This window comes from Rhea pennata, chromosome 1 (genome assembly GCF_028389875.1).
Source record: "Rhea pennata isolate bPtePen1 chromosome 1, bPtePen1.pri, whole genome shotgun sequence".
Taxonomy (NCBI): domain Eukaryota; kingdom Metazoa; phylum Chordata; class Aves; order Rheiformes; family Rheidae; genus Rhea; species Rhea pennata.
The window spans coordinates 193,086,006-193,109,886 of record NC_084663.1 but is presented as its reverse complement, the minus strand read 5'-3'; the positions used below and the strand labels follow the sequence as shown (position 1 = coordinate 193,109,886).

General features: G+C 41.0%; 1 protein-coding gene across 3 annotated transcripts in view; it reads right to left on the bottom strand.

The window, feature by feature from the left end:
• KATNAL1 (katanin catalytic subunit A1 like 1) overlaps positions 1-23,881 on the bottom strand; it is a 133,248-nt gene that overhangs the window by 52,648 nt on the left and 56,719 nt on the right. For 2 of the 3 annotated variants that reach the window (XM_062567158.1, XM_062567159.1), the window contains exons 5-11: positions 17,685-17,812; positions 17,086-17,191; positions 12,135-12,293; positions 11,122-11,248; positions 10,051-10,185; positions 7,635-7,761; positions 1,769-5,548 (exon numbers count right to left, since the gene is read on the bottom strand). In XM_062567158.1, the coding sequence (XP_062423142.1) occupies positions 5,350-5,548; positions 7,635-7,761; positions 10,051-10,185; positions 11,122-11,248; positions 12,135-12,293; positions 17,086-17,191; positions 17,685-17,812 (981 nt within the window). In that variant the 3' untranslated portion in view covers positions 1,769-5,349. Of the gene's footprint in view, positions 1-1,768; positions 5,549-7,634; positions 7,762-10,050; positions 10,186-11,121; positions 11,249-12,134; positions 12,294-17,085; positions 17,192-17,684; positions 17,813-23,881 lie in introns of those variants that run through there. The other variant, XM_062567160.1, reaches the window with a different exon arrangement.

The window sequence follows — 23,881 nt, the reverse complement described above, 5'->3', positions numbered from 1 at the left end:
TTTCATAAAGAATAGGAAATTCTCTGGAGCTTACAGCTAGATGAAGACACATACAGGAGCACAGCTCTTTGATCAGGAAGCATGCTCTGTACTGCACAAAAGCTGCTCCTCTAGGCACAGAACAACTCTGCTTGCTTGTAGAAAGGAAGTCAGAAGAACAGGTTGCAAGCAGTGTACAAAACCAGACTGGCCTAGAAGGCAGAGAGGGTCCGAGGCAAGATTCTTCTGCGCTGCAAGAGACACGAATATCGCAGTTTGGCTGACCATGGTTTGGATGTCAGACAGGCTCCAAAACGTGTGATTTATGCATTTGCAGCAGTGGCAAGCCTTTCGGACAGGTGTGCTCGTGAAACACCTAACATGACCAGTGAAAAGAGGCACCTTCTCTGCCTGGGAGCCCTCCTCACCCTTCAGCTTCGCTGGCTGAAACCTGCTGCTGGGAACCTGGGTCTTGTAGCAGGCTGAACTGGAGTATCCATCTCCCAGCCAGGGGAGAAGTAGAATTTATTAGAAAACAGAAGCTTCAGATGCCAATTTCTGATAACAATCCTCTGCCTACCGTTTCCTGGAGGGTGTCAAGGCTTTAGGATGACAGCCTTTGTGATCACCATCACAGGTAGCTTTATACAACTTGTTTTATTCCATTACAGGGCTACTGAGACGGAGACTGAGGCCATCCTTGCCTTGCATTGCTGCAGCTCGGGCTGACAGCTTTGTTCAGGAGACACCTGACACAAAGCAGGCCCCGGCTGCTGCTGCAGGCGGCATCAGTACTGGCACAACTCGCTCCACCCTGCTACCACCACCACGTTGCTCTTTTGTTCTCAGGCTTCCCATGTCATCCTGGGCAGCACAGCAGCATTTGCATTCTCATCATGCTCTTATCATAGTCAAAGATCAGAAAAATCTCAGTCAACGATCTGATTCAGGATAGTTTATTCCAAAAACAGACAGAAGCTTTTTCACTATTTCCTCTGCTGCTTTCACCTCTTCACATCTGGACTGTAGAGCTAAGTCTTCGCTCACTTGATGGAGGGGTTCCTTGCCACACACAGAAACCCTTTTATCTTCCCCACAACCAGAACAGATCAGTGTATCTTTAGTATTTTGTAGTCTCTTTTAAACTGGAGTTAGCTGAACTTCCTATGCAAAAATTTGACCTTTCCTGAGATCCCTTGATCAGCAATTTCCCTTGGTCGCTTTTTCATGTTTGAGGCATTATGAAGCACTGGAAACTACACATACTTTCATAAAGGAGTTAGTGAGAAAATTCAAATAACCAGCTCAGTCTCAAGAGACTTGGTTTCTCTTTCCAAATTTGAAACCTCTTTCCTAATATAAGTTTTGCTCTTGAAAGTCTTCTGGTTAGCAAGCAGCTGATAATATAACTTCTTTAGTGCCTGATTGTACTTTCAGCCCAGGGGCAAGTAATAAAAAACTACCCAGCTATGTGAGGTCTGAATCAGGTGCTAACACTGAACATCTGCTAGGGCCTCTGCTCTCCTCTCCTCCGCCCTCCTTCCAAGTGCTGGCATTGGCGCATTCACCATTTTATAGCTTGTAGCAATGAAAGGCCAATTTAAGAGGGAAAGCATTACTGACAGTGTTACCTAAGAAAACCCAGATCCTGCTTTAAGTGTTCGCTGTTAAGGACTTTGGTGAATCCAGCATCACTGTGACATACTGAAAACATCTGCACTGTGTGGCTGCCTTTGGGAAGAGTCACCAGGAAAGCATTCACAGGCCCAAAGAGACAGACAGACAAAAAGACTCTACACATGCATTTATTACTTCATACAACCCATCTGCTTATTCTGCAAAAATTAACAGTGCCATTCAAGAGAATATTTACAAATGTTTAGAAAGAGACACCAAAACACAGCTTTAAAACATATTTTAGTGTAATTTAGGTACAAACTACTGAAGCACCACATACTGAACAGTGTGTGTGCATGTATATTTATATATACACACATATACATATATATCTCCATACATACGTACACAGACCGAACACATGGTTGCAGCAGGCTGTGATATATTAGTATGTTGCACTCTGATGATTCAACCATCCCTAAACTAGGGTTTCCCCAGTGGGACATAAATTGGATGCATGTTGCTCACTGACCTGTAAGCTCATCCTGGGGACCTTGAGTTACTACTGCTGTTAGCCGGACCTTCCTTTCCTGGTCACTCCTTGTTGTATCTCTCTGTTAGCTCCCCTCATGAGCATATAACCGAACCTGCAAGCCCATCCAGGTGAGTGCATACATGTGTCTTGGTGAAGCTGTAAGTGTCAGCACCTACAGTCAGCTCCCAACGCTGAGAAGTCTCAGCAGGGCAGGGATGGTCTTTGTTTTGTGGAGTGCCTGCTTTAGTGGGGGCCAAGTCATGGCTGCAGTGCTCGGGCACAACTGTTGTACATACAAAGATCTGTGGCCTGAAAACTCATTTTCTCACTCACTTCTGCAGCAGCAGCAGATGAATGGACCTATAGAGAAAAACCCATTCTGGGTAGAGATCATTACCTTTAGACTAAAAGACTGCAGCACCTGAACAGTTCCAGCCACAGGGAATATCCAGTATAACAAATTTTGCTGACATGCAAGAGGGCAGTTTAACACTTTAAGATAGAAGGTTTATCAAAGAGTCAAAGAATGATATTTTTGCTAAACACTACTTTCATTAGCAGAAGGTGCACTGCTGTTTGTAGAATGAAACTGAGAAAACTGATGCTTACATCTTTCTAAGTAGCAGCTGCTGAATCCCAGCACTGCTCTGTGGGCAGTCGAATGGGTGACTTACTGTTATTCCATGTCTCTTCTTTTCCAGAGCTTCAGTGTCTAGACCATAAGCTCCTCAGGCAGCAACAGTCTCCCCAGCTGGCTAGGTGAGAGCCCCTGAGCTGCTATTCTAGTACTGGTCACAAAAGAATCTCATAGTTTTACTAATTTCTACTGCAGTAAAACCAAAAGAAGAATAACAGCTGTAGCCAGCAGCTTTCATAAGGAGAAAAAGACAGACTGTCACAATGTTTTTAAAAGCTTTCTCTCTATAAAGGTCTAGTTATTTCCTGGGATGAACAGACTAGCCCTTGGAGAAATTTATCCATGAACTATAAAGAGTCAACACGGCTTCTGCTTGCTCATCTTCCAGTGCAGAGAGCACTGTTCCACTTAGTCTCACAGCCAACATACTGCGAACCTCGAGGGCTCTACTGTACCTGTGTTGTGTTTGTTAACACAAACTGGTCAGGAAAAAAAGAACTGGAGCTTTTATCCTTCCCGTAGATGAAAAGGGTAAAAGCTGATGTTCTTCCTGTGCTAACTTTACTGTCCTCACGTCTAACAAGGCCTAATGCTAGCTAGCAGAGATACTTCATTCTTCAGAAAAATACGAACAGCAGCTATGTGTCTCAACCAATCCCAGGAGGCATTTTTCTAGAGTGCCACATGGAAACATGCTTCTAAAGTCCCAACCGAGTTTCATGTCAAATAAAAGACTGACAGAATCTCCATGATAATATTAATCTCCCTGATGTTTCTCCATGCAAATTGGGGCAGACCTATAAAATGACACGATCAATCCAAGATATGTTCTTCATATAAAAAAAAAGAAAAAAATATATACTGACAGACAGGAAAAATTGCAAATGTAGCCCAATCAGATAGCTGCTGCAGAGCTGTCAAGTTTATATCTTGACAGTTCTTGCTATTGAACAGAAAACACACTAGAGCAGCATTTACCTTAGTGGTTCACACATGTCATGCCCAAAAGGTGCTCAGATCAGTGTGATGAATTATTGACATTATTTGCAAGTTGCAAGAACTAGCAAAAAGAAGCAGCAGTAAAGACACACTCCCATTCAAAAGGAGGTGGATGGTGCTGAATACTTGGTTTACCTCATGAAAGAGATCTGTTTCTCACTCCACTTTACCACACCTGGCTACATCTCTAGCAGTCTCAGCAGAGAGCCCAGCTGCAGAATACCTACTGACCTGCATAGCCCCTCCAGGTCACTGAGATATTCAGAGCATAGCTTACGAAATCACTGTGAATTTCAGAGTTTGCCTATTTCTCTGTAAATCTGTCCTTTCCTTCTCATTCCTCGTAGGGGAAGCCTTCATATGTCAGCTTCACCGCCAGAGTCTGTGAAACGATCACACTGTCAGCATGGCAGCAACACTCTGGAGAGAGGATTTCTTGTGCCAGAGTTTATAATCTAACCCTTCTTGTCCCTGTACTTGCACTTGTATTTAGGACTGGGAGGGGAAGAGACAGGTGAGAAGAGAAATGAGATCACAGAGATCATTTTCCAAAAATCAATTACATACACATTTTAAAGAAATCTTTGTAAAAAAAATAATTAATTGTAAACAGTTCTACAACATAAACAAGTGCAAATTCCATTGCCTAGGAAAGCTAGGAAAGAGTTCATGTCTAATCAGAAGTGGAAGCCCATAGCTATTTCTTTTAAGGACAGCCTTGATACTAGTGTTTTTACAATATTAAACTCCTGGTACTTAAATAATATCTAGAAAGCACAAAGTATAGTTTGATGATACAAAGTATAAAAGTGCAAGGTGTAACTTAAGTTAAAGTGCCTACTGGTCTGGGTACAAACTATGTTTAGAGGTCAAGCAGAAACTGAACTAAAAGCAATCAAGGCCCTTTGCTTTTCCTCTCATTTCCATTAGGAGAAGTCACAGGTAACACTAATCCAGTCTGAAGTGACATCAATGACAAATGGGCGTACAAGAGAAGAGAGCTGAGCCAATGTCCTGATGAAGACCAATCCTTATTTCTTCTATCTAATGCCAAATAATCCCCATGCTTTGCTCTGAATACTCAAGCAAAGAGAACCACATCAGAAAACAGCAACTTTGATGCCATATTCAAGGCAGGCAGAGTCAGCAGCTCAGCAGAGACGCAGCACTTCCTACGAGCAGGGGGAACAGCGAGCCCATGTTAGATCTTTTGTAGTCACATCCCCCTGGCTGATTTATTGATTTCAGTCATGAATGATGACTGTAAGGAGATAAGTAATACTGCTTTTCACTGGGAAAAAAAAAAAGATTATCCTCAAAAGTATAATTTTTCCCTTCTTGTTTGTCCAATTTTACTCTTCAGACATAAAATATCATTTATAATGTAAGTTCATTACAGTGCTCATTCCCTTTAAATGCAAATGGAGTTTAAAAGGAGATCCTGTCACCAGAAAGGGCAGGGGGAGGGGAGGAGAAAAAGAGGCAGACCTTTCATTAAACCTTTAAGAAGATTTCTAACTCATTTTACAAGTGAAAACAGCAAAAGCCATAAAAGTCTAGCAGAAGAGAGCTGTCACTGAGATTAAGCAGATCCAAACTCCGCCATCCATTTTTCATACTTCTCCAGGTCTGCAGCAGAAACAGATTTGGAGATTTTCTTCAGAGCCAGCTCAAAGTCCCCCTTGGTAACCGGCATCTGAAGTTCCTCTTTAGAAAGTGCCCGAATCTCTTCTGGAGTTAAGCCGTTAATACGCCGTCTCATTGCCATTAAAGAGGCATCCCTGGAATACAGGACAATGCATGGGAGCTAACTGGTAGCAGCATGGGCTCTAGGCTTATGAATTTTGATTGTATTCTCTTGCTAGAAACCACTGCCTGGAACATTTAAGACAGTATTTATTTACCACAGAAGATGCAGATCACATCTTTCTTAGTTTCCATATTCCCAGATCACTACATTAACTCAAGAGAAAGAATGAATTGGTACCAAAACCCATTTAACCATATGGTAAATGTGCAGAGATAATTTAAACTATAAAACTGAAACCCTTTTACAATGATTCACAGAGAAGAAATCTTACATCTTAAGTGCAGGAAAGGGCAAGGTGGGAGGGAATTTGTGCTCAATTATCATTTTGTTTTGTTTTGTTTTTTTGTTCTTAAGCATTCTGGATTTTGCATCTCCCAACTGTCCCCTTAGATTTCAACCCTCTCCACACCACATAGCCCACAAGGGGAGCCAGCAAGTGTAGTCCTGCCTTGCTGCCTGCTCATGGAGGGCCCCTGCATCTGTAAAGGGCCAAGCAAGATGCAGCAAACACTAGTGTTCTGGGGCCCTGCGGGGTCGAGGCCCACTGGTGCCTGCAGCTCCTCACACTCTACCTCCTTCACAACTCCTCCCCGGCTCTCATGCTGCCAATGTGGCCCACTGGCACAGAGAAGACTGCTCATTTCTTCCACCACAGCCCACTCGCAGTTTGCAATTACATAATCTCTTTCCCCAGGTTCTTCCCAGCAAAGGATAACATAAGCCTCAGGCAGAACAGGTAATCTAACTATTGCACTGAGTGATACACCAAGTTTTCAAAGCTATGGAGTCGTTTCACCTATAATGGCCAGAGTAAAGCAGCAAAACCTTCCCTCAAAACAAAACCTTCCCAACCCCATGGTATCAGTTTCTCTGGTAGGGACTGTGTCTTTGTAGGGGACATAGAGTTCCTACTGTTAAGTTTTTTCAAATGGCTGTACTTCCCCAGAAAAGCTTCATTTGTCAAAAGCTGAAAGCCTGTGGAAGAAGATGGAAATACACCAGCTCACAGTACTGGTTCCTGGAGTAGTCCAGCCTTGACTATGCTGTGGTGAGATGCCAACTGCCCTCTCTTCCTCCCCTTTTTCCTCTCCACAGTTGTGGCACAGCAGCCTTCCCCTCTCCTCACGCTTTGAACTCACCACCGTTCTAAGGCTAACCGCATGGGTGTGGGCAGAAGCATCATCAAGTTTACAAAATCAGCTCCGGGAACAGACTTAATTGTGCTTTGGGTTGTCACCTAGATCATTCTGTGCTACATGAGGAAGAGGAAGGGATATTAAAGCTTCAGTTTCCAAATTCCTACCCGCACCACTGGAATTCTTGGGCTCCTGGCTTCCCCCAGTAAGCTGCCCTAGAGTCAGAGCTCCCTCCTTAGCATGGTAGGCTGCAAGAAGCCTAGCAGCCTGGGAGCATCAGGAACATCTGCGACAGGACTCAACTCTTCATGTAACCAAGAACTGAAAGTTTGATTCTTTTCCTCTTCATTCCAGAATTTCCCATGGAACACGGAATGAGGCTATTGCAGTGGGGATCTGATCCATGGGACAGTGTCTGTGGTTAACACAACCTTATTAAGGCATAAATTAAATACTACTGCTATACATCGTCTGCATCATCTTTGCAACTAGAAGCATGAAGCAGAAAATAAAACCCTGCTGCAACCCGTGCTGTCTCAACATACAACGTATAGGAGCCTCAAAGAAACATTCTATGAAAGGTTTCTTTGTATCAGGAAATTCTAGCTCCTAAACCCATGGGATTAAAAACAAATCCAAACCAGTCTTGTACTAGATAAACAACTTTCAGTAAATGCAGACAATGGTAACAGAAGAGATTTGCTCAGACAATTTTTCCTAAGATCAGAGGAAACTTAGGTCACATCTTATATGAATACTGCATTGTCTTTAGACTGCTCAACATGACAATAACTGTACCAACATATGGACCTGGGCCTCATACATGGCCCCTATTGGCGTGGCTTCAGCTATAGTGGGTACTCTCTTTTATCACATAATGCAACTGACAATTTTATTTGCAAATTAAGGTGAATAGGATACCTGCAAACATTAGTGATGTCAGCACCAGAATAACCTTCAATTTTCTCAGCAATTTCTTCAAGGCTGATATCAGGATCCAGTTCTACTTCCCGAAGATTAATCTTAAGTAGTTCTGCTCTGCCTTTTGCTACAACATAAAAAATATGTTTGAAGACTTAAAAGAGTAATATTTTTAAAAAAGAAAAACACAACTTAGATTTTCAATGAAAAAATCTAAAGTCATATAATGTAAGAAAAGTGATAGAACAAACCACAGTAAGGTGTGCAGCCAAGTACAGCAAAGAGTATAGATAAAGCAGTATATTTTAAACAGTATAATCTAGAGACATTTTCAAAAGTCATTCATCATTAAAAATATCCGTTATGTGACAGGTAACAAAACATTTGGTCACATACTACCCAAGGGCACAAAAGCACAATCCTACAAGCGTCTGCTTCTTCTCACAACCCTTTGGATTCACTCGCTGTTCAACTGTTTGATTGCATATTATTCACACAGTTTCATTAGAAACACAAAGAGTATTCTATTAACAGAGCTGTAGACAACACAAAACCCTTAACAATAGACTGAACTTGAAACATGCATTTAGCTATTTGGGACTCAAGAAAGCTGCCGAAGCCGGATAGAAAGCAGATATGTTAATACAGTAAACATATTAATATATTTGCAATACAAGTGTTCTGGTATCCTGTTTTCAAAACTAGGTGCAGTATGCACATAGTGATAACCAGGTACATAAATGAATACCTATGCAGCCAATTAACCATTTTTCTTTGAAGGGCATGTGCATATGTGCATTTGTGTGCATAACTTAAACAGCCTAGGCTTATAACAGAATTCACATTTGACAGCTTAGGCCTCTGTGTCATTGTGTGCAAGGGTGGTAAAGAGGATGAATGCTTTTATGGCTTTTACTCTAAAGAGAACATATACCAGTTCAGCATCTTTATTTCCACAGTGACCAATTTTTATGACTTACAGAGACAACCACTACAGAGGAAGTAGCAGTAGGAAAAGCTAAGAGTCTTAAAGAAACATCCACGCTCATTTTTTTTTATTATTAGTGTCCCTAATTAAAAAAAGGAAAGGGAAAAAAAATCAGAAAGCATGTCGAAGGCTGCTGGTTTTGAGTGTTTTGCAGGGCTGTCTGTAACACAGACGGCTATCGTTCACACACAGCTGGCACTGACTATAAAACAGAAATTTATTTTTTACAGAGTACCTTAATGTACATATGGCAAACCTGCAGAGAGCCTCCTCTATTAGAGAACATTTTTTAACTATTCCAGGTAGGATCAGCAAGCCCTTACAATATTTTGAAAATGAAACATTGTAGAATATATACTCACAGAATTCCACAATTTACAGGTATATATAAGACATACTATATCATACAATTTTTCAATTAAAATGTCCAGCTACTTCAAAGTACACAGCATAATTATAAATAACATCATTTAGATTTTCATGGAACAGCTCAATATCCTCATGTATGGAATAAATGCAATGTAATATAAGACTGGAAATACAACAGGAACATATTCAAATGTTGTCCAGGGTGTAATATTCTGTGTCAAAAACCAATCTTGTTTAATTAGAAACAAGAGCAAAAACTGATAGGATTTTGCACTAACTGGTCATAAAGACAAGCATCCTGTTAGGAGCTGTTACCGTCTGTAAGCTGCAAAGACAAGCTGCAGAACTATTAAAGTGTTCTTATACCTGCTAAACTCAATCACAACTGCTGTCACCATGAACACGCTTCTTGTTATCTTGAGTGCTCATGCAGGGAGAGGAGGCATTCACTGTACCAAGAAGAAACAAAGCTATGCAAACTTCAAGTGATAGGAATCTCAAAATTAATAGGACAGATAAATGACAGCCAGGAAAGACAATACAAGCTGAGATGTCTTCGGGCAGGAAAGAAATCAGCCTGCTGCATTCTGAGTGACTTGAAGCCTAGTCATAAAGGCCAGCAAGCAGTGATTTACAATGAACTAAGCCTGTGAGTGAAAATTCATGGATCCACTTCTTTGCATTCATCTGCAAGGGCATGGAGTGCACTTGCAGTATTTCCTAACATGTCCAAAGGCTGCCTTTGATGATCACTCAAGGACTGACTGTTAAACATTTAAAATAATTCCAGGCTCATTAAAACTAACTCTCCTTCAGAATGTAAGAACCCATCAATGGGCTTGCACTGAAAAACTCCAGCTCTTTGTTTTTAAGCCCCCAAGCAAGTATTTTCTTTTTCTCCCACTCTCTTTAAAGTGATCCAGCCAAATGATTAACCCTTGAAATTCACTGTTCATCACAGAAACATCAAGATTCATCCCTAACCTAACAGTCCAGGAACAGTCCTAAGCTAGTCTTGGAAAGGCTATTTCAAAGGAAAATGCTAGTTAGCAGACATACCTGTGGGCAAAGGTATATAAATCCTCTTCTCCAGTCTCCTTCGGAGAGCTTCATCAATATCCCAGGGAAAATTTGTAGCTGCTAATACCATAACCATTTTGGAAGGGTCATCATTTTCCAGAGCACCACCAACCCCTGCAAAACAACAGTTTAGAGAAATTTCACTCTACTACTCTTACTGATTGAGATGCTTGCTAAGGAACACTGGACAAACCTTGCAGAAGCTTGACCAAAGCTCAGCAGCACTCTCCAAGCTTCTCCCAGCACAGGTATGACAAGACCACCATTGCCACAGAAAAGGGGACAGTTAATTCCCTTGCAGAGTCAGGGGATGGCTCTCTTTGATAGTGCTAAAAATGCAGTCATATCGATGTGTAGCTACTAGTCCCACCAATATGGGACCAAAAATGCTACCTCTGTTCAGTCTGGCCACAGAAGAAATGTGAGTGACTCTTTGGCCTCTCAAAGGAAGACTGCAAAGAAATAATCACTCTGAGGCAAAAAAGTTGCCTGTTCTGAGTTTCCTTCAATGAACACGCACACTTGAGGACATTAAAAATAGAGGCTAGATAATAACCACAGCACAGAGATGATTATCAAACTACTACACCATAAAATGTTCCTTAGAGAGTGGTTTGCACTATATGTACCTGCACAGAACAGGTACTAAATAGGATTAACAGGCGATATTAGCTGTCACAATAAGACATGACGAAATCAGACCTGACAGTGGGAACCCTGAGCAGGAGACTGGGAGAAAGAAAAAAAAATGTTTAAATTGCATCAAAAACAAAGGCCTGTATTCAACTGCAAAAATCTTCATTAACTGCTTCTCCTAGAAACAGCTGTCTCCTAAGAATGAGCTTTTAGTTTTCCACTTTAGAAAAAAAAATCGAAAACAGAACACCTTCTTCATTTATCTGCCTTTGAACATTCTGATACACTACTCTAAAACTCTGCCTTATTTTTCTTCTATCCATGAAGCCAGGTTTTGCAGATTGCTCAAATTCTGATGTTCCCACCTGGAAAGAAAGTGTCCCAACCCTGAACTCAGATCTAAACACAAGTTACCATCCATTTGCACAAGCAGCTCTGACTTGACTCTGCGACTCGCCTCATGTTCGTCAGATGTGCCTCTGCGGCTGCAGATGGAGTCTATTTCATCAATGAAGATTGTTGTTGGAGCGTAAAATCTCGCCTTTATTCAAACAAAAACACCATTATTAAAACTGCAGCAACAAGCAGAGGCCTTCAAGACACCACAACCCAACTGAGTTAGGTATACTACATACATAAAGAAAAAAGCATATCCCTTCTCCTTACAAGAAAATAATTTAAAATGTTGATTTTACAAGCAGTTTGGCATATGCTTGTGTTTAAATAGAACCCCTTGAGTCAAAAGTCTTTCAACGTTCATTGTTTTCTTAAGCAACCAGTCTTACAAAGGGGAAAAGAAACACAATGAAAATATAGGCAGTTTTTAAATGCCTAGATTTTTGCGCTGATGAACGGAAAGCACAGGGGAAAGAAAGGAGCTCAATCTATCTCTGAAAAGACATGTGTTCACTGAGAGTATGGTAGAAGTGAAAGGAGGAGCATGAAAAGGTGAATGACCCCTCAGTACAGGTCTATATGGGCACGTCCTCACACACCTACATGATGAACTGCCCCCAGTAAATCACTGAGAAGGTTTTCCATCCAGCATTCAAAATAGGAACAGAAGTAAAATATGTTTTGCTTCTAGAATAACAGTTCCCCAAATCCTCCAGTTTCAAGTCTACTTCCTATGGGCTTATTATCTCAAATGATACAAACTGAATCTCGGTCAAATTCACGACTATGTGGAACTGCCACAGCTCCACCTATAGCCTGGAAAATGCTATCCTGATCATGGATGACAAACATTCCCTTCTTAATTATCAAGAATGTATTAGAAGAAGAGAGAGATTACATATTCTTATCTGATCAAGGCGTGTCAGTGCAATGAACTGCATGCTTCTAACACGCTACTGGAGGGTTGGGGAACCAACAGAGAGGTCCCTTCTCACCCTAGTGATCCACAGACAACAACATCAAGAACATACCATTTCAAACAAGAGGCGGACTAGCTTTTCAGACTCTCCCCTGTATTTAGATGTCAGAGTAGAGGAAGAGACATTGAAGAATGTTGTTCCACATTCTGTAGCAACAGCTTTTGCTAACATTGTTTTGCCAGTGCCAGGAGGACCAACCATTAGCACACCCTGAAAGGTGAAGACAGAAGTAATGAACAACAAATGTAGAAACTTTGCAATCAGCTATCTTAATAGGATCGAAGATCTGCTTAAATGCTTAGTAACATCAGTGGATTGTCATCAGTGGAAGACAAAAGAACCATGCATCCAGAGAACAGCATGGAAGTGTTCTGCCATTTATTTTTCTTATTAATGCCCTGAAGTCAGGAGTACAAATGCCAATAACTGCTGCTGCAGCTATCACCTGAGAAGAGGGGAATACATTTACAGCTTGTTCTGAGTCAGCCACAGCCTAGACTTGGAAGTTAGGTCTCTCCCAACTCATGAGAGGCTATACAGGCAGATGAAGAGAGCAAATTTTTCTTCTTTTTGGAATAAAGACCCCTTCATGAAAAAAGCTTCACAGACACCAAAATACTTTCGCTAAAAGTTACATTCTCTCATTAGGGCATTTTTCTACAGAAAAACATTTTGCCAAAAAAATCCTGACCATGTGCATGTGTGAGTCTTGTTGATTTTTACTTCTTGGTACTCAGTAGAACATTCACTGAATACAAGGGCTTCTCTTCAGTCTCTCCATCTAAGTACTTCTAAGGCCATATTGCTGCATCTTAGCACCTCCTGGCTGAAGTACCATCCTCACCACACAGCAGAACAGCACTACTTTCTCTGTTTTACAGATCAGGAACTGTGGGCCATGTGGACTACCACTCAATCCCACAAAAAGTCTAACATGGACCTCAGCGATTATTTCAAAAACTTTAAACTAGAAAATGAACTGCACTCCTCAAGTCGCAGGCTGGCACCCACATCATCAGACCGTCTTTCGGTCTATGGTCTTGTTGTCTATCAGAAAGCGAGAGGAAGGAGCACACATCTCTCCTAACTCAGCACACAGTTACTCATCATCATGCAAGCAGGTTTTTTGGCTAGCCACACAGACTCTCAGGACCTTTGTTAAGATTGTAGCACCGAGACTGGCTAGTCACCCTGATTACAATGAAAAGATAAGAGTTTTCAAGCAAGCTACTACAACAATTCCTGAAAATGTGAGACTCCTCCTACCATGAGGTTACTGCTGACTCTCAGAAGAAAACTAACTCTTGATATTATTTGCAAATACAGTTATCTTTGAGTAATCTTTCCAATCCAGCAGCTGTGAATAGGGCACTAGATAGGCACCATGATTCTGAAAATGGCACTGCAAAAATATAGTTCTCAAGCAGCTTTTTTGTTTTTTAACTACAAAATCTTATTACATGCTAACAAGAGTTTCCTAAAGTAAAGTTGTACTATGTTGTAAGGGTAATCAAATTAACTAGAATTAGAATTGCACATCATAATGTGCTTTGCAATTAATATCTTACATAAAATGCCACAGCAATAAAATATCCGTTAAACGCAAGCCACAGTGCAAATTAGATTTCATCTGCTCCTCACAAAAATTTACTTCAGAAAGCACAAAGAATGACATGGAAGAGATCTATAAAAACAAATCAACCGGGAATGCAATTATTCAAAAATGTACTTTTCAAAACCAATAGCCTCTCTATGCTACATTTTCCATTAACTCTTAATACCTTTACTGCTGTTTAACACTTTACTAATGCAAGCTCAACATACATTCATCAGTAAATTAAGTCAGAAACATTCACTCTCTTTCCACAGAACTAATGCTCCAATGTCACTCTTCAGGCTGTCCAAGGTTTCCTAAACTCCAGGGCAGCAAGCATAAAAATGTAAATTGAGTCTTTTCCTTCCCATGAACATTCAGACATACACTATGATTTGAGCTGCTGCATAGCCATACCAATACCATAGTAGTATGCACGTAAAACCCTGGAGCAACTGGGTGGAAATTTTTCAGCCTGTGATATCAGGTCAGAGGTGACTTACCGTTCTATCTGAAATTCAAATTTGTTTGTTTAATACTTCAAAAAAAGCTTCACCTCAATGCAAATCCCAAATGCTAACCCCATACAAACTCTGTTCACAGCATGACCTGGTGATACAAGGGGCTATCACCCTTTTTTAGGTAATGCTTTGGTCTTCCATTATTGTGGAAGGTCAAATTCTGCTTGCTACACACCCTGTTCACTGCTGAACTGAAAGCCCTTGGCTTTGCACCTCCTGTGTAACTACTAAAAAGAGTTTTACCTAGCACATGACATTGGTGGCATTATATATGTGCTTCATCCAGGTGCAAAGCAGCCACACCAGGTGCAAAGCCAGAGGAAAACGAAGCTCTCTGGGGATAAAGAAGATAGAAATATCAGGGTTTAAAAAAAGAAAAAAAAGAAAAAAGAAAGAAAAGAGAGAGAGAGGGAAAAAAGGTGAACTTGAGTTCCCAGCAAAACTAGATGTACATGCTTGCAAAGAGAAACACATATGATCAAATTTGCTTTTTCCTCTTTGCAAACTAGGAGGCTGCCACTTATTCTCTAGTTAAAATCCTTGACAAACACAAAGCCTTCTTTATTTTTCCTGTAAGGCTCTGTTAATCCAGACTATTCCAATAAGAAGCTGAACTGCACCACAGGGAGCAAGTGTTTTGATGCAATCGCTGCAGGGTTACTTCTTGTTGTTGTAACAATCACTAGCAGAGCAGTGGGAAGCACAGCAAGCAACCAGGCCGTCTTGGCACAAAACACTTCAGAGAAAAAATAAAGAGTAAGCCCATGGACACTCAGAAACCCACGGCTGCAAGTATACAGCACTTGTGTTGAGTCAGGAGGAGAGCTGGCTTCTTCATACAAGGCACTGTCCTCTGAAAACAGGGGCAAACTGTGAGGGCTGTCTTGGGAATTGTTCTCAGGAGAGACTGAACATCCAAAAGCAGATTTGGCTGCCTTTTCCCTGAATTATTGTCCTGAATGCCTAGGCTCAACAAATGCCTGCTGCTACACTGATTACTGCAAGAAACAGCCTTCCTTTCAAAACTCCTCATCCTTGTAGCACAGTCAGAGGTCAACAGTAGGGAAAACACATGCTGTTCTGTGTGAAAAATAAATTGAGGAGAGTTACAGCTTCACAAGTCACCAGGAAAAAGGCTAACAATGAAGGCTCTTCATGGACTCTACAGAAATCAATCTGCATTTCAGACTGAAGGGAGGAAATCGTCTTAGAGCTCTTTTTTCCATGTCTACAACCACCTAGTTTTCAGGTATGACTTTGGCTAGTAGGGAAAAATAATCATCTCATGCAAAGAGAAAGAGACGACAACTCTTAGGACCAGGCCACTGTTTCCTTAGCCACTGCCACAATATTTGGAAATAGGGCCAGTGGAGCACTCTTCACATTGCCTACAGTCTGCTCAGGAATGCGCAGGCCACTGCATCCTCTAGGTACGTTAACAGGTTCAAAAGAAACACAGCAAGTCCTCATTCCCTTACAAGTCTTTGAAAACAAGATGGATTTGACTGCTGTAGTCTGTGAAGAGGGTATGGATCAACATCCTCTTTCGCAAACCAGGGCAGGCAAAAGACACCAGAATATCTCCATACACTTTAGCCTACTGATATTCAGGCTCCATCTACACTGATAGTTTGGTTAAGTTTAAGGTTAACCTCAAGTCCACAGGTACTCACCACAAGCACTCTAAACCCCAAAGACCTTCCTGGCTCAACCTCTATACTATCCTGGCTCCAGGTTCAGGCTAGCCTCCCTGCTCCTCCTGCTTGTCTGGAACTTGCCAAAGCCTCCAGCAGGAGTGTTCCTCAAGCAGCAGTCCATCGCACAGGTATCAACTCCCACCCATTCTGACTTCCACTTTTTCCATAAGCCCCAGGAACAAGTCTTCAGTTCCTGCAGGGCTTTGTTCTGCAAATCAGTAGAATAATGTGGATCCAGGACTGGCTCAGGCTGCACAGGACAACCTTGAAAACTAATCCTATGTATAAGCAAAAGAACTATAAGGATCAAGCAGAAAAATAGAGGGCAGGTGTCAGTAACACAAGGATTGATGTATGCTGCTAAACCAGTGCATTAAACTGCAGAAACTACTCATGTACACAGTGTTCTCTACAAGTCATTGCTTCACAGCAATGCTTCACAGAGTCAGAATGATAGACAATTTGCAACAAGGAGTCTCTTTTCCTCAGTTCACCCCTAAATTCTTCTCAGTAGCCAGGAGGCCCCTATGTTGTGACTAGTTATTCCAAAAACAAGGATCAATCCATCTCAAACAAAAGCAAAACAGTTTTATTTTCTGTTTACAAAAATGCTCAGCAACCTCTTCTCTCCTTCTTTTAAGCTCTGAGCAAGGCCTAGACTGGGCTCTGATCTCTGGTCCCCCCCCATTAGTCCAGCTCAATATTGTCCAGCTGCAAGTGGGGCAGGTTAGCTCCCCTTCTTCTTGCATCTTCCAGCCTGCAGTTTGCAGCCTGCAAAAGAGACAGCTGGCACGTGCAAAATAAAACAATCCAAAGACTGCTCTCTTTAATGAAGTGGTAAAGAGGAGCCTTCATAATCCAAAACACAGCTCTCCATTAAGCATTTCTGCTTCTATTAATATATCCTATATACTGGCTCATATGTACAGGCTGACATATAGAGTATTGCCATCAACAAACAATGACTGAAAAAACATGAGAATTATTATTTAGTGGAAGCCCTGCACATTATTCCGGCAGTTTATTTCAATACATTTTGCATGAATCATTATGACAGGATTTCATGAACAAAAACCTCAGTCCTTCCTGTCTGCCTTTTTACTCTTTAATATAGGCACTTATACACACTGCAGCAGCAGGTATGTTCATCTACAACTTGCCAATTACTGAAATACCAAATAAATGCCCACCTTCCAAGGTCTTCTGATCCCCTTGAAAAAATCAGGCATCCACATTGGAAGAACAACAGCTTCTCTTAATAATTTCTTGGCTTCTTCCAAATCTGCTATGTCATCCCTGTGCAAGGCAAAGAAACTTGTATAAGATTCCTGTACAATAATACTTCTTCTGCTTTTAAACAATGAAAAACAGAGAAGCTTTTCATTCAGTAGCATCTCTTTTAGCATGTCAGTATACGCCTCATGAGAGCACTCCAACAATCCTGTGACCTAAAACTGAATCCACTTGCAAAGGTAGGGAAAAAATGACTTTCAACTCAACATACCCTGAGCTGCTTAATTAAAAAATGTTTTGGACAAAGTGAACATCAGAGTGATATCTTTAAAGTTCTCCGGAGTGTACTTGCATTACAGCAGCATTTGTAATGGATCCATAATATCAGTTAGCAACAAAAGCCTAACTCAAATTAATAAACTGTTAAAAACAGAAGACCTTGTTTTGCTCCTGTGTAGAAGACCATGATGGCTCCCCATTTTAAGAGTTAGAAGGAAGATAATTCCTCCCTTTCTCCATACTAGCAAAAACAGTTCAATTCAAATAATCCTCATACCAATGAATGCTTGGATTCCTTGAAACAATGTCCCTTTCAAGAGCTTCGACCAAGTCTTTGTCATAACCAGCTCCATCAAATTTTGGAATTTCCCCATCACCAGCACCTTCCTGGGTTATTTTCTTTCCCTAGAAGTGAAAGTCACACAGACTGATAAGGACATTTTTCTTTCAACATATCCATTACTAGTAGCCTATAGCAGTACTGCCTGGTTCAAGCTATGAAGAGGTATCAACCTTTTACACAGAATGCTGAGTATCTCAGCACCACTGTGACCAGCAAAGCCAATACTTTGGTCCACAAAAAGTCCCCAAACACCTCTGGATTCTTCCATCACAACATCACAATGTTTTCTTCAAAGATGCAGCTCACTGTGATAAAATCCCACCAGAGCTCATTAAACATCACAGTGGGTTGGTTGATTTAAGTTAGAAAATGAGACTTTAGCAATATTAAACCACTGTTTTGACTAGTGACATTTCTTGGCTAGCTGAATGCACAAATGCTGAAATAGCTTACCACTGCAGACCATGTAATGACTTAATGCTGCATTAAATCCTGGCTGAAGATGTGGCCATTTGAAGGGTATTTTGACTGTCTGTTTGAGCAGGAAGATGCTACATCTGCTGCAGTACCTGTCAAGAGTTACTCAACTGGGACCCCATCACCACTGAGAAAGGACATGAAAGCTGGTACACCCATGATCTTTGATGGAAGAAAACCAAGAATATTCTTTCCCACTGTTCAATTAAGGCCTTCCTGCCCAGCAATTCCTCCTTTCCTCAACTGCAAACTATCTATTTCCTTTCTCTCACTCACAATCCTGCCCCAATAAACAGTTAAAAAACTTTTAAAAGGTCATATTTATTTAAGAAATGCACCAAAAGCCCTACAGCAGCTGCCCAGTCATCCAAGCTGCTTTGAATTGCAGCAGCTTCTGCAACATGCTCATACCCATTCAATGACCGAGCGAAATACTGCCTCTGTCCCAAATGGCCCACAGTTTCCGGTTAGTACTTCCACAGGTCTGTTGAGCTTATGGGGGTGAAGTAACATTCTCCCTTTGAAGAATTATGGCTCATTCTCCTCCTCCCATACTTCAGAAGGAAACCACTTCCCATCTCAACAGCAGTGTTCAGCAGTGCCTGAAAAGCAGCTGCATTGTTTTAACCGAATTAGGCTGAATAGGGGAGCTACTTTAGGACTCCCAACTCAGCTTCTACATACTATCAGCAGCAAGTTAAAGAATCCCAGCTGGCTGCACAAAAGCAGCCTCAGCAAAGGAGGGCTGAGAAGCAGCCGCAGACACACACACACAAGCTTGCAGTGCAAAAAGATAGATATTACACCCCTCCCACTTGCTGTTAGCCTATAAGGCCTGTGAGGGAGCAGCTTATTTTCACACTGTTTTTATTTCTTGCTTCCAAGTGAATTCTGTGTTGCTCAGTATTCCCAGATCGGCTTTTGCAATGGAAATTTAGCTGAAAGTTCTGTTTAGGCAAAAAGCTGATGTCAAAAATGTAATGGCCTGGTGTAAAAAGGAAACAGAGAAAAAAAGCCCTGTAGAGTTTGGAGGCTTTTAGGAAAGGGAAAAAATGGAATCTAAATGTAACCATAAAAAGAAAACAAAAATCACAATAAAATCAAAGGTATTTGCTGTCTTTCCTTGGTACATGCCTCTCATATCCCCCTGCAATTAATTGGTTTTCCTAGTGGAAGAATTTTTCTGCACACTTAAAAAAAGAAAAAAAAAGAATTGTTTGTATGACTGTTTTGTTTTGTTTTGTTTTCCAGGATGAAACAAGATTAAGGCAGGCTTTAAAAAGCAGTAAAAACCAGGGCAGATCACTCAGCTACAATGTGCTGGGGGAGAAGGCTGAAGCGGCCGCTCAAAACCCACGTACCTGAGGCAGCCCCGCAGATTTGTGCAAGTCTGAAGTGCAGCCTTATTGCTGTGCGGGAAAGACAGTGAACAAGCAGATCAAACAGTGCGATACCGGCACCTCAGTGTAATGCGCTTAAAAAAAAAATAAATAAATAAAATAAAAAAGGCACGCACCCTGCTACGGAGACGCCGCGAAGCCGCTGGGCGGCAGCAGAGCGTGGCCACGGCTGCCCCGCGGGCTCCAGCCTCGACCCGCGCCGCCCAGCGAGGCTCGTCCTCCCCTGCTTCCCGGGGCCCGGCTCTGCGACGAGGAGACGGGAAGGAGGCCAAGGCAGGGACTCGCCTCCAGCGCAATGCCAGCTCTCGTTTTAGTCGAATGCAATTTTTCAAAATTTTTTTTTCAAGTTCCATACTTAAAATAAAGATTTAAAATATTTAAGAGTTTCCACATGTAATAAAATTAGTAAAATGGGTCCAACCTGCCATCCTTGGGCAGCAGGTAAGTGAGCAGAGCTAGAAGGAAAGACTAATCAAGGCTGCCAGACTGAGTTACAGAGTCTTCTGTTTCATAAGCATAATTCGTACCTTCATTTCTTTTTCAGACATTGCTTTCCCAAAACAGCTTTTAAAAAAAGCATCTGTGATGGCTTCTCTCTAAGAATGTATGCAAATATCTGGAGGTATCCTGGTCTGCAAGAGACTACTCCTGCCTAGTCCCCTTGGCAATCACGCTGCAAAACTCTTTTCTTAGGCCAACTAAGTTTCCATTCAAACAAACACATATAGAGATTTGTTGGGTTTTCCATCAGGAGAGGGTCTCAGATTTGCACTGCTCTACTGGAAAAAAAATCTCACTTCCAAAATGAATCTATTCACGTACCAAGTTTGTCCCTTGGTTTCAGCAGTCCCTTCTTTCATGCGTCACCACCCCGATGTATTTGTACCACGTGTGCCCTCTGCCTTCATTCACCAAACTAAGACTCCTCTTGGAACACAAGCTCTCCAGTTACCTGTTCACTTTTTTCTTCCCCTTCTTATAACAAAAAACTTATCTTGCTTGCTTTGCTTGAGCAAGGCTGTTGAAATGCACACAAAATACTCCAGCTGCTGTCTCACTAGGGTCTCACATCATGGCATCAGTATTTCTTCTCTCTGCTGGTTATACCTCAACAAACCTGGAATCTTCTTTGCATTCCCACGGCTATATAATACTGGCACCTTACAGTCAATCTGAAAGTGGTCAGTTATGTAGAATAATCCTGGTAGTTGCAATGGCCAGAAATGGGTCCTGAAGATATCTTCCTCTTCTGCAGATTCTTCCCACCACACACATACACAAAGCAGCAAACGTCACATGCACTCTCTGTCTCTTGCTGCCAAAGCCAAAGGTGGCATCTGGCTGTTCTTCGCTTGAGTAGCTACCTGTTCCCATCACCTTCAGTGAAAAGGTGACGTGCTGAATGAAAGCTCGGCAAGATCCAACTTCTGCTGATACACTCACATCTTTCTCCTTCTCAGCTGCTGATCTCCCAATACTTAGCAAAAATTCTTGTTACAGCCTTCAAGTGCACAGCCTTCTGCTCTGCACAACTGAACATTATCCCATTTCCATGACTTAAGCACAGAGTCATCCAATTCCTTCTGTATCACGGTTTGATTCTCCTCTATTGTGACAGAGCTTCCCAACTTCGTGTCATCAGCAAATTGAACTAGCACTTTCTATTTTTTTGTACCCAGGTCATCCATTTCAGTGTAAAACAGAAATCAGTCTCTGGTCTTGAGCACTTCCATAAATAATCTTCCAGTTGCTTGATACTTGTTCTTCAAGTGCTCATCAATATTCCCCTTACAACTTAATTCCCTCCCCACCTTACAATTCTATACCACACAGTCCTAGTTTAACTAATTACTTCCCATGTGGCACCCTATCACATATTTTACTGAAATCCATGTAGATGAATTTGATTGTATTTCTTTTTCTAAGACATTCATAAGAACTCTAGAGAAAGTGCTAATTAAGAAAATACCGTGTTTAAGAAACCACACTTCATTTTACACCTTTTCTGGTTAGCCCTAAGTCTTTCACTTTTATTCCATTCTGAATTTGTTCTATAAATGCTGTTTAGTTCAAATGTACAGCTCCAGTTGCCTGGATCACCATTTCTTTCCTCTTCTAAAAACAGGCACTCTCAAAGCAATTTGCCATTGACACCAGGCAATGATAGACCCTGGCTGACTAGTCCATTACTATTTCACATCCTACTGCAATATCTACCTTCCTCATCCACTGACAATTTAAAGTAACCTAAAGATGATTCCTAAGAAGTCTTCTAGTGCTTAGATGTGGCATCATACAATTTCTAAAATGTACATATGTAACACTCATGGTGCCTCTTTCACTGTTGAACAGAGGCAAAAATTCTTGGCATTAATCCAGCTGATGATACCTTGAGAACAAGCCGGAAGATTTCCAGAGGAACTAAGAAGAAAGAGGCACTTGAAAGCAGGCCTTTACAAGAAGGAACACATAAACATGAGGACTTAGCAAATAAACACCATCCAAGTTAGTTTCAACTCACAATACAGCACTACAAAAGGAGATTTTAGTGCTCCTTTAGTGCTATGCTTTAGTGCATAGTCAGGGCAAGAGTTACCCCTAGATGGTTACAGTCTGAATGAGAAGATGATACGGTTTTGGAAGGAGAAAAGGTGAAAGAAGGCTTGACACTCACATAAGGAGGCAAAATATTTCTAAAATACAAATAGCCATACTTATCTTGAAAAATACCATAAATAAATATGCATATTGTACCCAGTAAAGAGTACAATCTGTTATACTCCAACCAGCGTCTTAGGAAATGAATATGTTACCTTCTAAGCAGTCCTATTCAAGCATCCAAAACCAAGAATTATAGAGCAAAAAAAAATGTACTATAGGAGAAAACAGATATATAGTTACTTAGTTTCAAGCTTCAGTTTTGCCCTTTTACTTTTAGGTGAACATAAAGAGTTACTGAACCTCTTTGATTTGACATATTGGACTACCACAGTAAACTTCTCCTAGATGCTCCAGAAACTGAAAAATATCAACACTTGCAAACTAAGAAAGGATAAAACTGAGAGGGAAATTAAGCCTATTTTCTTGAGTGTATGAACTACACAAAGTTGCAGTAACTGCTTTCACTTCCCACCGCTGGCTATTTCTTCTTTCACTTTCTACCCCAGCTATTTCTTCTTTCATTCAAAATTCTTCAAAGGAAAATCGCTGATTCCTTTTCAAAATTGTTATACAACACGTGAGAATTTGTAATCTGGCATGATTTTTGCATATATACCAGACATAGAAAGCAAAATAACTGTCAAGCAGCTAGACTAATGCAAAAAGCGTATCTTTTAAAGAGTAGACATTAGTAGCTATTTTCCTTCTGCCACCTAGTGACCAAGTTATTCAGATAAGAAGAGCATTTAAAATGTATCATTAAATGAAGCACCTTCATGACATTTCCTCTATCTGGCAACAGTGGTGTTACTAATCGCATTATTCTCAGAGACAAGTATTGTACAAGTCATGTTGCTGTAGCTCCTTATAGTAAAGCCCTATAATGCTCATCACCGGAAAGCTCTGAGCGCGGAGTTCACCCTCATTAGAGGTAAGACTTTGAAGGCTGCCTTACAGAAACACATCTGGTGAATTAAACCTGTCACACATCATGATTCCAATTCCCCACATAACTGGCAGAACTGTAAATTATTTCACAGTTGTTTACAAGCTTTTTACAGCTTACAGGATACACAACTGTTATTTTAAATCTTACTGATCTAGACTGGGGAGATTCCTAAAACGACCTACACAGTTGCTCAGTGGGACCGCTAAACAAGTGCCTGAACTTGTCTACTAGTGGCAATAAGGGCTATTATCCCTTAATGTATTTTTTCTGTATAGAAAAAACAATTAATGATGGAAAAAGTATATCTTCGTCTTTTTACAGTGCAGGAAGAATTCAGTCTGTAATAGGAAGGCCCTAAAAGGGAGTAACTAAATAGATATGAAGGAAAACTGGCCAAAATATTTTTGTATTCATCTATCTAGATCTGTTCAATACTGTGTACCCAACAGGAAGGGACTTTTTATATCTTTGTCAGGAAATAAAGCTGCTTCAGTACATTCTGGACTTTTATCATTTATACCACAGATTCCTTGGATCTCTGGCACTGGCACCATGGTTAAATTTAAAAATTAAAGTTTCTTAGACATAACAATTTGCATGCAAAGACATCAGTCTTTTTCAGTCACAATACAATCCTTCCTAAA